The following is a 14317-nucleotide window of genomic DNA, read 5'->3' as shown; positions in this document are numbered from 1 at the left end:
ACGAAGCTCTGGTGAATTTAAAGAAAGCACAGGAAATCAAGTAGTGAGCCAGTTGCCGGACCATCGAGATTTCCAAACAATGGGATACTATCTTATTGGAGCTTCACTGCACCACTAGTTGATTTTAAACCAGTCCATAACACGTCAATAGTCAAACTTCCATGAGGCTGTACATAGAATCAAAATCAAGTGTTCCAGGGGAAGAAACAACCAGATTGGAGAGGAGCAGATGGTATGGGGGTATGGTGGAGGAAATGAAGAAGGGGATTGGTAAAGCAGTGAGTTATGGAGGATACAATGAGATGGGAGAAGGTAATGCTGCAATAGGAAAGGGAGTTGAATGGGAAACAGGAGACAAAAGGGAAGATGGGAGAAGGACTCAAGTTCTTGCTTGGGGGAAAAAAAACACCTAATCCATAAGTAAAATCACTGCAGTTCACAAAACTGTTATTAAACACACATTTGGCTTTTTGATAAAAGTAACTGAAGAGCCCCCCAGTGGTGAGACTCTTTTGCTGCCTACAGTTGAAATTGCAATATATTGTTTTATAAAACCACATCAGTGTGCCAACTGTATAACATTTGGTGGCATACTCAGTGATTTTAATATATAATAGATACTATTTCCACTTTTGTGTACAGTACTTAAAAATATCTGAAAGGTTCCCAGCTTAAGTGAACTGCCATGTCCTGGGGTAATAGACCAAAGTGTGCTTTATCTTTATCCACATTAAAGCACCAATACCTGAAGCAACAGGAGAAATGCTCAATGCCAAAAAATAAGTCATGTTCAAAAGAGCTAGCACTTTTTAGTCACTGTAAGATCCCATAACAAAAAAAAACAGTGGGTTTGCATGAGAAAGTAAGAAGGATGTCAAGCTCCCATTTCTGTGCATAATGAGGACAGATTTTTTTTTAAAACCTTGTTAATGTTTTAATCAATTAAACCAAAAAGCACATGGAAAGTCAGTTTAGTTTTAAAGGAATGATCTTAAAACAGAAGATTCAAGTTGAAGACATCCAATGATTTTGCCAGAATCAAGCTGAACCATTTCTGCAAAGAGTTTCGCAGGGCATTCGAGTCCTTCTCACTTCTGTGGCTGACTTCATACACTCACATGGCCATTGTACTGCGGACCAAGTGCAGATGTCCCTTCATGTTTGGATGAATAAAAATGAATCATTATGACTGGATTATACCTTGACATTCATATGGCTGAGAAAGGTTCTTCTCAGCCAATTTAGCAAGTCCTAATGTGTCTTGCAGATGATGGAAGTACTTTGGGAAGTCAGAAAGTGAGTCAGTCACCCCAGGATACCCAAACTCTGATCTGCTCTTTATTCAATTAGTCCATAGTATTTATGTAGTTAGTCCAGTTAAGTTTCTTGTCAATGGTAATCACCAGGATGTCAGTGCTGGAGAGTATGAGTATAGTGAAGCAAATGGAGACTGGAATGAAGTGGCTGGACACTCAAATTGCAGATGGTCATTATCTGGCATTGGGTGGCATGAATGTAAATTGCCATTTCTCAGGCTGCTTCATCTTTTTCCAAGGCTGAATATTGTTCTATGTAGGCACAGACTGCTTCATTATCAGAGGACTGTTCGATTATTAGAAAACATCCCGAGTTTTAACATTATGGAGGAAAGATCTTTGACAAAGCACTTGAAGATGGTTGGGCCTAGGTAACTAATTTGAGGAGTGTCTGGGGATTGAGATCACTGGGTTCCAACAACAACTCTCCTTTGTGTTAAGCATAACTCCATCGTGGGGTGTATTGTTCCTGATTCTCTTTGATTTCAATTTTACTAGGACTCCTTGACGCCACATCCAGTCAAGGACGCCTTGTCGACAAGAGCACTGACTCACAACTCACACCTGAAATTCAGTCCTTTGTCCATGCTTGGACTGGGACTGTCATAAGATTGGAAGCTGAGGGATCAGAGCAGAACCCCAACTGCACTTCTGGAGATAAATTATTAGAGGTAAGAGCTATTCTTTCTCTAATTTTCTACTTTTCTTTGAAACAAAAACAGCAGATCAGGCAGCATCTGTGCAAAATAAAGCAGTTAATGTTTCATGTCTAAGACCCTTCATCAGACATGACAAAGTAACTTGAATCTGAAACATTAACTCTGTCTCTTTCACAGATGCTGCCTGACCTGCTGAGTATTTTCAGTATTTTCTTTTTTATTTCAGATTTGCAGTTTTGCTTGGGTGGACCTGTACTGGAACGTTTTGACTGGAAGCATGGCTAAAACAGAACAGAAGCCGGATCATGCTGTGGCCCATAGCTTTTGTCTAGTGTGCTCAGCCATTCTTCATATAAGGATTGAATCTAGTTGGCTGAAGGTCAGCTGATAAGACTTCAGGACTTGACTGAGGGGAAACACCAATGGTGGCAGGACTGCAGAGCTTTGATCTGATTGGTTGGTTTTGGGATTTCTCAGCTCTATGTACATCAATGCCTGACTAGAACTTCACCTTCATCACCATGAATCCCAACCCACAGTGAGCATAACAACCCCTACATTACCACTCCCAACCCACCAATCTCCAATCAGGCTATTAGTCATCAGGGTGAAAAGGGGCTGTTGACAGTGGTATCAAGCACTGTAGCAGTTCAAGGAGGGAGCTCACTACCATCTTCTGTGTTTGTCCTGGTCTTTCCAAAATGTATCACTTCACATTTATCAGGATTAAATTTCATCTGCCATTGCTCTGCCCATGTTACCAACTGATCAACTTCCTCCTGTAACCAAAGACAACCCCCTCACCATCAACAAGACTGCCAATTTTTGTCTCATCTTCAAAGTTGCTGATCATACCTCACATCATCAATATACTGTATACATAAAATAGTAGGGAACTGGACACCAAACCTTACGGTACACTACTGGTCACAGGCTTCCAACCATAAAAACAACTCTCCCATCACCCTTGGCCTCCCATTACCAAGCCAATTTTGGATTCAATTTGCCAAATTGCCCTGGATCCAATCTGAGACCAGATCAAAGAGCTTATCTAAGTCCATATAGATGACATCAACTGCACTATCCTCATCAATACATTTTGTTAACTCTTAAAAAATTTCAATCAATTGGTCAGACAGGATCTCTCCCTAATAAACCCATGCTATCTTTGATCAATCCCTGTCTTTCTAAGTGTAGTTTTAATCCTTTCCCTCACAATTTTTAAAAAATTTCTTTCCTACCACTGATGTTAAACTCACTGACCTGTAATTACCTGGCTTATTCTTCTACCTTACATGAATAAAGTACCACATTTGCTATCCTCCAGTTATCTGGCACCTTACCTGGGTGCAGTAAAGATTTAAAAATCCCTTTCAAAGACCCAGCAATTTCCTCCCTTCTCTCCTTAGGACACATTTCATCAGGCCATGCAGATGCATCCACCTTTATGCCCACTAAGACATGTAATACATCCTCCTTCTTAATGATAGCAATTTCTAAAATGTCACTGCCATGCTCTCTCTCCCTTGTTTTCTCCAGTTATAATGTCCTGCTTCTTAGTGAATATAGATGAGAAGTGTTTACTTAAGATCATACCTACATCACTTGGCCCAAGCACAAATTGTCCCTTTGATTCTTTATGGGCCCTACTCTTTCTCTGGTTAGTCTCTTCCCTCAACATATCAACAATATGCTTTGGGGTTTTCCTTAATCTTGTCCACTATTTTGTGCCTCCTCTTTGCCTTTTTAATTGCTTTTTTTTTAAGTACCCCCCCCCCCCCCTTATACTTTCTAGACTCCCATCAGGCCTCTCCTCTTTATAGCTGCCATATGCCTCCTTTTTCCTTTATACATTCATCAATATCCCTTGACATCTGGATTCCTCGGACTTGTTGTCCTTATCCCTCACCTTTATGGGCACACTTTGGCCCTGAACTCTCCCTCCTTCACTTTTGAATGAGTCCCACTTGTCAGACGTAGACTTACTTGCAAGTAGCTGCTCCTAGTTTACTTTTGCAACATCCTGCCTTATGATATTGAATTTGCCCTTCCCTTGATTCAGGACCTTAATTTCTGATCCATCCTTATCTCTTTCCATAAGTACCTTGAAATTTGCCAGATTCTGTTTGCCAGTCCACTTTCTTTTGTTCTTTCTTACTCGTATTTTTTTCTTTTATTTATCTGTACAATGTCACCTAAGAGACACACCAGCAATTGCTGACCCAGTTTTCTGACTGTATTTAACAAAACCTCAGGAGTTTCATTAAGCACCAACATATTGGCATCACTGGGGCTTCTATGTAAACAGTTTAGATCTAAAGTCTCCGATTTAATGGAAAAGTGGATTTAATTGTTGAAAGTACCACAAAAAATAGTAAAAGTCTTTGAACATAATTTTACTTAATCAAACTGCTTTTAGTCCTAAAAGCATTAAAAATTTTGAAATTGCACTATTTAGAAGCCTGTTCATGTTAAGCATACAATATTGCTGAGATGTTAGGACTGGTCTTACCAATCTTTCTGGGAGATATTCTTGTTGTAGATGTGGCCAGTCAGGTTCCTGTATGGAGGACAGATGCACTTGCACCGCACATCTTCAGAACTCTAAAGAAACAGATTGAAATCATAAGCATCTCCCAAAACCACTAAAATGCTACTAGCATACATTCGCCGTTCCTTGTACTTAATGCTCTAGAGTAGGACATAATAATAAAGAGCATCACATGCACAGTAATAGCCCCCGAAGCAGGTAACCACACACAATATAATGATGCAGAAATACAAATATGAAGACCAAAACCAAAGCTTGCAGAAGATTTACAAAAATTAAAAGAGGATATTGTACGCTGCTAATTCATACCCTTGGTCACATCACCTGATGGGGGAAAGTGAGTCTACTCAGTTCATATCAACAAGAGGCTTGAATTTATGGAATGGACAGCAACTACATTCAAGAACAAACTGATGAGTAACTCTCATTATAGATGCAGAATTTTGGTATTGGTTTATTATTGTGACTTGTACTGAGGTACAGTGAAAAGCTTGTCTTACAAACCGATCGTACAGGTCAATTCATTACACAGTGCAGTTACAGTGAGTTAGTACAGAGTGCATTGACATAGTACAGGTTAAAAACAGTAACAGTACAGAGTAAAGGGTCACAGCGACAGAGAAAGTGCACTGCAATAAGGTGCAAGGTCACAACAAGGTAGGTCGTGAGGTCATAGTCCATCTCATTGTATAAGGGAACCGTTCGATAGTCTTATCACAGTGGGGTAGAAGCTGTCCTTAAGTCTGGTGGTACGTGCCCTGAGGCTCCTGTATCTTCTACCCGATGGAAGAGGAGAGAAGAGAGAATGTCCCGGGTGGGTGGGGTCTTTGATTATGCTGGCTGCTTTACCAAGACAACGAGAGTTAAAGAGTCCAAGGAGGGAAGGCTGATGTCCGGAGCCCCTTCCCTGGTCTTGGCGACCTTAACTGGGCACCTCTGAGTAGATTATTGGAGAGTAAGTGCTACTTGATGGCACCTTGCTGACACCTTCCATCAATTTGCTGATGACTGAGAGTGGACTGACTGGGTTTTAATTTGCCGGATTGGCTTGTCCTGATCTTCGAGAACAGAACATACATGGGCAATTTTCCACATTGTCAGATAGATGCCAGTGTTGCAAATGTACTCAGACAGCCAAGCTGCAGTGTAATACTGTGCTGCAGTGATCACGGTCTCTAGTTACATGGATTAATTTTTTGAGTCAATACTAATAACCAATACAGTCTGGATGATGTCTGGTCCCATCACCTTTTCTGTAGTCAGTGCTCTCAGCCATTTCTTGATATCACACAGTGTTACTTGAATTGGCTGAAAACTGACTTCTATGATGGGGATCTCAGGAGGAAGCCTGGGATAATTCCAAAACAGACAACAAACAATCATCTTTCAACTCCAATTTGAGCATTCAAACAAAACAGACTCCAGAAACTGGAAAATCTATGGAAAAAAGGTTATTAGTATTGACTCAAAAAATTAATCCATGTAACTAAAGACCATGATCACTGCAGCACAGTATTACTTAAATAATGTGCCAAGCATTTTCAGTCTTTATTACATAAATGGGAACCACCCAATTTAGCTTAATTAACAGTAGTTCCTTTTATTAAAGTGTTATTTTGGTTTTAAATCTTTGCAGTAAAGGTTGATCTTCAGCACTAGAGTATTACCAATGCATACATTTTAGCCCCAATGCCAGTTCATGGATCTTCCCCCCACCACCTCAACATTCCATCCATTGCTGCTACACTGATCCCACAATTTCACATGCAGCTCACAAGCCAGCTTCCAAAATGTGCACAGGTTGTCCACAGTGCAGATATGCCAGTCATTCTGCATTCCCCTAGGAAGTTAGGATTCTGACCAAGAACAAAACACTTAGATTTACATCTATAATAAAACCAAAACACGGCAGATACTGTAAACTTACAACAAGAAGTGGTGGAAATGCTCAGAACCTGTGCTAAGAGAAAGAGTACATGTTTCAGGCTGATCATTCATCAGAGCTCTTATTTCTAGATCTATAACATATTGTCATTATGTAGTGAAATGCCTTGATTCTATGATTTCCTGGTACATTCATTCTTCAGTAATATTAAATTGTAAATCACATGACAGCTCCTGTTAAATGTTGCACTTGGGTATTAATATGGGAAATTGTGATGTTCAGCACTTTGGTCCACTTCTGTGAAACGTCCAGCTCTTTCATGGCTGACTTAAAACTCCATCTTCCCCATAAGGCTTTATATCCTGGCAAAAACAAATCCATCAGTTTGAGTGCTGAATTGACCTAATCTCAGCAGCTTTTTGTGCAAATGGTTTCAGATTTATGCTATGCTTTACGTGACGACCAGCTTTCTGACATCAAGTCTGAATGCCCTGATTTTAATTTTAATGTTGTGACTCCTGGACCTTTCACCTGAGGAAGTAATTTATATCTGTCTACTTGAAGAGCTTTTTGATTATCTTTTATTTTATTCATTCATTGGATGCGGGCAATACTGGTAAAGTGAAAATTTATTGCCCATCCCTCTTGCCTGGTGAAGGCAATGATGAGGTGCCTCCTTAGCAACTGAGTGGGTTGCTAGGCCATTTCATGGGGCAAAGGTCAACCACATTCCTCTGGGTCTGAAGTCACATATAGGCCAGACCACATAAGGCATCGGATTTTCTTTCCTGAAGGACAATTGTGATATTACTAAAACCCTTTCATTACAAGTTTATTTATTTAATTCTATATGTACAATTTATGTTCTGTGTGTTGTCTGAAACGATGTGCCTGTGATGCTCCTGTAAGCAAGTTTTTTTTTATTGTACCTGTACCTCACCGTACTTACGCATATGACAATTGACTCGACTTGACTTGAAATTTAATTCCCATGTGCTATGAAGGGATTTGAACTCAAGACTCTAGATCATTCCAGATTCCAGGCCTCCAGATTACTAGTCTGACAATATAACTACTAAACTAACAAATACATAGACTACCTAAAACACTGAGCACCTCAATTAGAGAACCCCTTAATCTACTTTCAAGGAACACAAATCTTGACTATACAGACTGTCTATAATTTAAACTTTTTAGCTTTAGTGTCAGCCTGATGTTTCACCACAAGACCAGGCTGATATATTTGTACTAAAATGTACTTTTTTTTCATTCTAATTGTGTTTTTTGTAAGGATTGTGTATAACGTATTTAATTTATGTTTTTCTTGTGAATGCTGCTCATATGATGCTCTGTGCCTGCGATGCTGCTGCAAGTAAGTTTTTCATTGCTCATGTGCATCCATGTACTTGTGCAGATGACAATAAACTCAACTTTGACTTTGCCAGGTACAGTGTTCCATGAAGAATCTAACTAGAGCACTGTACCCGATAACGTCACAAATTCTTGGGATTATCAGCCTGGTACTGAACTTCTCTCAGCAGTGCTTAACTCAGAGGACCATCTGTTTGAAGCAGCAAAGAATTTTCTACCATGCAGAACATATTGATGCCTGCTTCATTGGTTTGCAGCAAAGGGACATGGCTCATGAATGAGCATTTGATCACAAAGATCAATGTGCTCTGTGGTGTGCATTTACATTTTTCCATTGTGATTTGGAATCAGTTATTTTCCACATGGGTTCCAGTGGTGTCCAGCAATAACAATGTCATTAAGTTGAGTGAGCGGTCAAACAGATTCAAGTATTCGCAAGAAAGCAAACAGGGAAGTAAAAAAGCATTACTTTTATTTAACCTGTAGAAAGTAAAGATTAAGGTAGAAACTGAAATATTTTTGAGTTACAAAAATCTATCATCATACAGTTTTTAAAGTGTTGAAGGAATGACAATTCACACCTATAAAATTAATTCCTTAGGGGTCAGAGAGGCTGTTCTTCAGTAGTTAAACCATACCCTGCAGTTAGACTTTTCAGAACTGGGGAAGAAGTTAAAAGGTAGGACTTCAAAAGGCTCCACATCCCAGTGAGATTAGAAATAGGAAAACCAGGCAGATTAATGTGTGGCCAAACATTATGTAGGAGGGAGGGATTTGGATCCCTGGGGCACTGGGGCCAGTTTAGGGGCAAGAGGGACTTGTGCAAGATGGATGACTTGCTGCTGAATGAGACTAGAACCAATGTCCTAGAGCAGAGGTTTACAAATATGGCTGGGGAGGATTTAAACTGAATTGGCAAGAGGATGGGTACTCAGAATCACAGTATGGTACAACTTGGAAGGAGGCTATTTGGCCTGTAGAGTCAATATCAGCTCCATGTAAAAGCAAATCATCTAGTTTCATTCCGCCATCCTCTCCCCATTTGACTACTTGAATTTAAGTTCCCCAAATGCCACGATGTGATTTGAACTCATGTCTCTGGACTTGTGGTTCAGAACTCTGGCGACCAGTCCAGAACATAACTGCGACTCTATTGCACCCCATAATAATGTAAATTACATATTGTGATAGAAAAAAATGGAATAAAGTGCACAAAGGAAGTGATGAATAGGAATACAAAAGGAAGTAATACTGTATTAGGTGGGAGCAGACTAACAAAATGGGTTTAGAATGAATGTATGTAGAAGCAGAAAATGGTAATCCGCAAACACGAACAGCCACATGAGATTACGATGTAACTAAGAATCATACTGTTGTACAGCACATGAACAGGCCCTTCAGCCCACCAAGTCAACACTGACTAAATCAAGCACCAATTTACACCAATCCCATTTTATTTTCCCCACATTTCCATCAACTTCCCCCAGATTATACCGCTCGCCTACACACAAGGGTCAATTTACCATGGCCAATTGGCCTACCAACCTGCACGCCTTAGGGATGTGGGAGGAAACTGGAGCACCCAGATAAAACCCATGCAATCACAGAACTCCATGCAGGCAACAGCTGAGGTCAGGATTGAACCCGGGTCGCTGAAGCTGTGAGTCAGCAGTTTTACTTGCTGAGCCACTGTGCTCCCTGAGAAACATGGCTCCGAAAAGGGCAGAACCAGACACTTAATATTTCTGAATACAAGGTTCAATTAAAAAAAAGGAAGAAAGGAGGTGGGGTGGCATGTAATTATACTAACATAGTACTACACGAAATGAATGCCCTTGGGAGATCAGTTATAGAATCTTCTTGGGTAGAAAAATGGAATCATCTCACTTCTATAAGTCCAGAGAAACATTCTCACTCAATGGGTGGTTGGGATCCAAATGACTACAAGGAATGTGGAAGCAGAATTGATCAGAACCTTCAGAAAGGAAACCAGATATATACCTGGAGAATAATTGGTAGGGCCATGGGGAAAGGATGATGAATGGTACTCAAGGGATTGCATTACTGAAAAAGTCAACACCAACTTGATGGGTTGAGTGGCCTCCTGCTGTTCTGTAACAAATCTATGATTCTAGCATACTGTTAAAAACTCAATTATACTTCATTTGACAAGGCTTAACATTTTCAGTGTGTTTTTTTTACAGGTAGAATAGTGTGCAAAAAGGTAGAACCTCACATTTGATTGCGTGTAGGTCGCTTCTGCTGAAGGCTATATCAGCATAAGCTGTGAAAGAGGAAGGGTATCATCAACACCAACACCTTCAATCGTCACGTTTAACTGTGCTCATGCTGCCAGCAGAAGTTGCTGTCACTTTTAGGATAGTAACAGTGGCACTGACAAACTTGAGTCCATGCTCTGTTAACACATAGAAGCCCAGCAATGGAAGGAATGCACCACCTCCCAGGCTACCTATCCCCCTCCCACCCCTTGCCCCTGCCAAGAACTTCCTATCTTACCAGTGGCAATATCAGTAAGTCCCCATATTGGCCTCATCAGAGCCCACAGAACTGCAGTGGAAGCAAGTCATCCTCCATCCTGAGGAATTGTCTAAGAATAACAGGGAACTCTGACATGGTTCACCATCATTACACACGTAAATTCTGGGTTAATGTGTTACACATGCTCTCCCATAAAGCAACACAACCTAACTAGTAAACATTGGATAAACAGGAACTCTGCCTCATTAAGAAGCTACAGTCATAGTGATTCTTTGGAATTGAAGAAAGTTTGCAGAAATTCTTCACCTATGTTTGGGCTCTCTCATAGGGTGTCTGATATTTTGTTGAGTTCCCAATCTCTTAGTTTCCATCTCTCCTTTTCTTTTTTCTGCTTCTCTTCTTGCAGCATCTCCCTTTCATCCTTCCTCTGCTTTCTCACAGTCTTTCTACCTTTCCAGATTGCTGATTGCAGCTGCTATTAATAGCTAAATAATAACCTTCATTTGGATGGGAGGCTGTGGGGGAAATGCGACCATCATGGCTCCCTTTCCATCCACTCCCTCCCACTGACCACCCGAGTTCTTTCTCACTTCTTCACTACCACTTTTCCTCCTCTCTCCCATCATTGACTATCCTTAACCATCCATCTATTCTCCCTGGTTGGAACTGAGATACAAGAGATCTAATTGCAACTATTTGCACTCCTTTCCTCACTGCCTATGTTACCCTCAAAGAAGCTGTGCTGCTTTCAAAATTCTGATTCTTTTTATTTAAAAATTAAATCAAATTAAAATGAAAATAAAGTACTCCATTTGTCCTCTTGATTGGTGTTTGTCCATCTGCTTATCGGCTTATAGATTTTAGAACCTGGAATTAAGTACAGATTAGAGAGAGACACAGACAGACAGACAGAGAAAGCGTGGCTAAGAAATCGGACATAAGTAGCACCTTTCACATCAGGCTACACCACTTCTTGGACAATTGAGTATTTTTTTAAGCAAATCACTGCTATAACACAGGGAAGCATGGCAGATAATTTATAATACAGCAAGGTCCCACAATAACAATGAGGTAATGATTGGATAAGTGCATTCACACCAAGTGAAAATTTAAAAAAATCTGAGGATACTTTAAATCTGAAATAAAGCGAAAAAAATGCTGGAAGCACGGCAGATCAGGCAGCACCTACAGAAAGAGAAACGGAGTTTACGTTTCAGGCCAGAGACCCTTGGTCTGAGTATCTCCACTGACTTTTGTGAGAAATAAGTATTAATCAACACAATGCTTATCCTCAGATACCAACAATCAATTATTTACTTCCAACAGAAAGGAAGGAAAATTATGTCTGATGTAAAATTATCAGTTTTGATGGCAAAAGTAGAAGACATTTATGTTTTGAAATACAAGAATCATCAAACATTGGTATTGTAGGGGCTGGGGTTCTTCTATGAAGAATTAAAAAATTCAAATATGGTAATGATGTAAATAATAAGTTGGTTTTTATTTCCTTAATTTTACACTTCAAATGGATTGAAGGAAATTTTGCTGCTTGTAACTAGGTCTTTGATGAGCCATACCTGGAAAGATTTAGTTGCTTTAGAGGGTTACAATGAAGTTGTAGGGATGAATGGGCTGTGACACGAGGAGAGCGAGTGGAATGAGAGAAATGAGAGGATCTTGTTGAAATTTCAGATATTATAATGGGTGCTTGATGGTTGGTGCAGACTAGGTGAGCTGAAGGGCCATTTTCATGCTGTCTATGATCTTATGGCTTGAGAGGGAAGATGCATAGAGGTTCCCTGCCCAGCACTCTGCCATCAGATGGGGAAGCTAGAGGTCACAGGGCCAGCCATTTATAGCATGGAGTCTGATGATGATTCAAAATTTGTAACTTTGTCGTAAGATATCTTCATTAGTCACGTGTACATCAAAACACACAGCGAAATGCATCATTTGCGTAGAATGATCTGGGGGCAGCCCGCAAGTGTCGCCACACTTCCAGCGCCAACATAGCACGCCCACAACTTCCTAATCAGTACATCTTTGGAACGTGGGAGGAAACTGGAGCACCTGGAGGAAACCCACGCAGACATGGGGAGAACGTACGAACTCCTTACAGACAGTGGCCAGAATTGAACCCGGGTCTCTGGCGCTGTAAAACATTACACTAAGCACTACACTACTGTGCCTGCTGGTGATAAAGATAACTACACTACAGGATGATCTCGGGTGGCATGGTGGTAATAACAAGTGCCTGTAAGTCAAAGTCAAAATCATACAGCACAGAAGTATGCCCTTTGGCCCATCATGTCCATGCTGACTATCAATCACCACACAGGAAGATCAAGTTCAATCCAGGGTATTGAAGTAACACACTTTTGGAGGGTCAATATATAAAGAAAGTACGCAATAGTGGCACCATTTTTAAAATGTAAGATGGATGCCCATATACACAAATCGTTAAAAATGCCACAGCAAGATGGTGAAAGAAGCTCAAGAGGTTATTTAGATAACACTTAGAATATAAAAGCAGAGAAGACACAAGAGATTCTGCAGATGCTGGAAATCTGGAGCAATGCACACAAAATGCTGAAGGAACTTAACAGGTCAGGCAGCATCTATGGAGAGAAATGAACAGTCGACCTTTTGGGTTGAGACCCTTGATCAGTCCAGATGAAGGGTATTGGCCCAAAATGTCGACTGTTCATTTCCCTCCATAGATGCTGCCTGACCTGCTGAGTTCCTCCAGTATTCTGTGTGTGTTGCTCTAAAAGCAGAGGAACCTTGCTGTAATTTTACAAATCACAGCTTAGGTTACAACTGTAGCATTCTGGACATTGTGGGATACCACAATGCAGGAAAAAATGCAAAGACCTTAGAAATGGTCCTGAGGTTTATTTCTCGAATCTTCCCAACATGAGGGCCTTCAGTTACGTTAACAGGCTAGTAGAGCCAGTGCTATTTGCCCTGGGGCAGAGCAGGTTAAGAGAAGATCTATCAGAGATTTTAAGGACAACGATAAGATTTAACAGAGGAAAATCTCTACCCTTTGGGGAAAGGGTCAACAAGCAAAGGTCACAAAAATATCACTGAGGAGAAAGGAATTTCTTTCACACATTGTCAGGATCTGGAATATTCTACATGAAAAGGTGGCGGAAGGTGGATAATTTTAAAAGGGCCTTGGAAAGATGAGGAATTTAGTGGGGTTAAGGATAAAATATGGAGATGACCTGCACAATTGCATTTTCAAGAGTCAACAGAGGGCAGGAAAGCTAAATAGTTCCCTGAATAAAGACAGGTACACAAACACACGCACGAACACGTTATATTCATAATAAAGCAGAGTTATGTAATGATTTCTTACATAATAATCCTGCCCAGTGTTGCTGATCTCAGTGTATAAACAGGCTCAGCACCAATAGGTGACCTGATCCGAGAGATGCGCCTGCCCACTCGGCCTTACCTTGGAGGATTCAGTCACTGCCAACACAATCAGCAGATACAGCACCATTAACGAGCTGCTGACCGCCATGGGCTCAATCCTGAGACAAAAACAGGCAGAAGGAAAGCAGACAAGACCCGACCCCTCGACAGACACCACAGTGCAGCACCGACCGTCTAGTCCCGCCCCTGCAAAGCCTCATTGGTGCCTTCCGCTCCACCTGCTCTCAGATCCACCTCCTGATTGGTCCGCGGGGCTGTCCATTGTTCTGCATTGGTGCCATTATCTCCTATTGTAGTCACAGGGAAGACAGTCCGCATTCACCTGTTTGGTCTTTTATCCACAATATAGCACTAGAAGGTCAGTTTGATAGAGGATTGGTTAATCAATGTGATTTATCGGCCAATGTTTGAAAATAGATATGCAAATGCAGATATACATGCTGCAAATGGAATAAGATAAATTATTATCTTTTCATGGATAGATAAAGTCACGTCCACAGAAAGTACAGTATTGCTGATTCAGCTGTGGTCCTGCTGGTGTGTTTGATGATGCTGAAGCTCCATGTCCAAGTCAGTGAATGAGTGACAGTGA

The 14317-nt window shown here is 40.8% G+C and overlaps 1 protein-coding gene across 1 annotated transcript in view; it reads right to left on the bottom strand.

Annotated features, from left to right (window-relative positions):
• Positions 1–13902, bottom strand: part of tmem9 (transmembrane protein 9) — an 88024-nt gene extending 74122 nt beyond the window's left edge. The window contains exons 1-2 of the mRNA XM_052035013.1: positions 13745–13902; positions 4488–4579 (exon numbers count right to left, since the gene is read on the bottom strand). Of these exons, the coding sequence (XP_051890973.1) occupies positions 4488–4579; positions 13745–13813 (161 nt within the window). The 5' untranslated portion in view covers positions 13814–13902. The remainder of the gene's footprint in view (positions 1–4487; positions 4580–13744) is intronic.
• Between the last annotated feature and the right edge of the window lie 415 nt (positions 13903–14317).

Source organism: Pristis pectinata, chromosome 20 (genome assembly GCF_009764475.1).
Source record: "Pristis pectinata isolate sPriPec2 chromosome 20, sPriPec2.1.pri, whole genome shotgun sequence".
In the NCBI taxonomy this organism is placed as follows: domain Eukaryota; kingdom Metazoa; phylum Chordata; class Chondrichthyes; order Rhinopristiformes; family Pristidae; genus Pristis; species Pristis pectinata.
The sequence above is the reverse complement of the archived record's forward strand: the minus strand, read 5'-3'. Positions and strand labels throughout refer to the sequence as shown.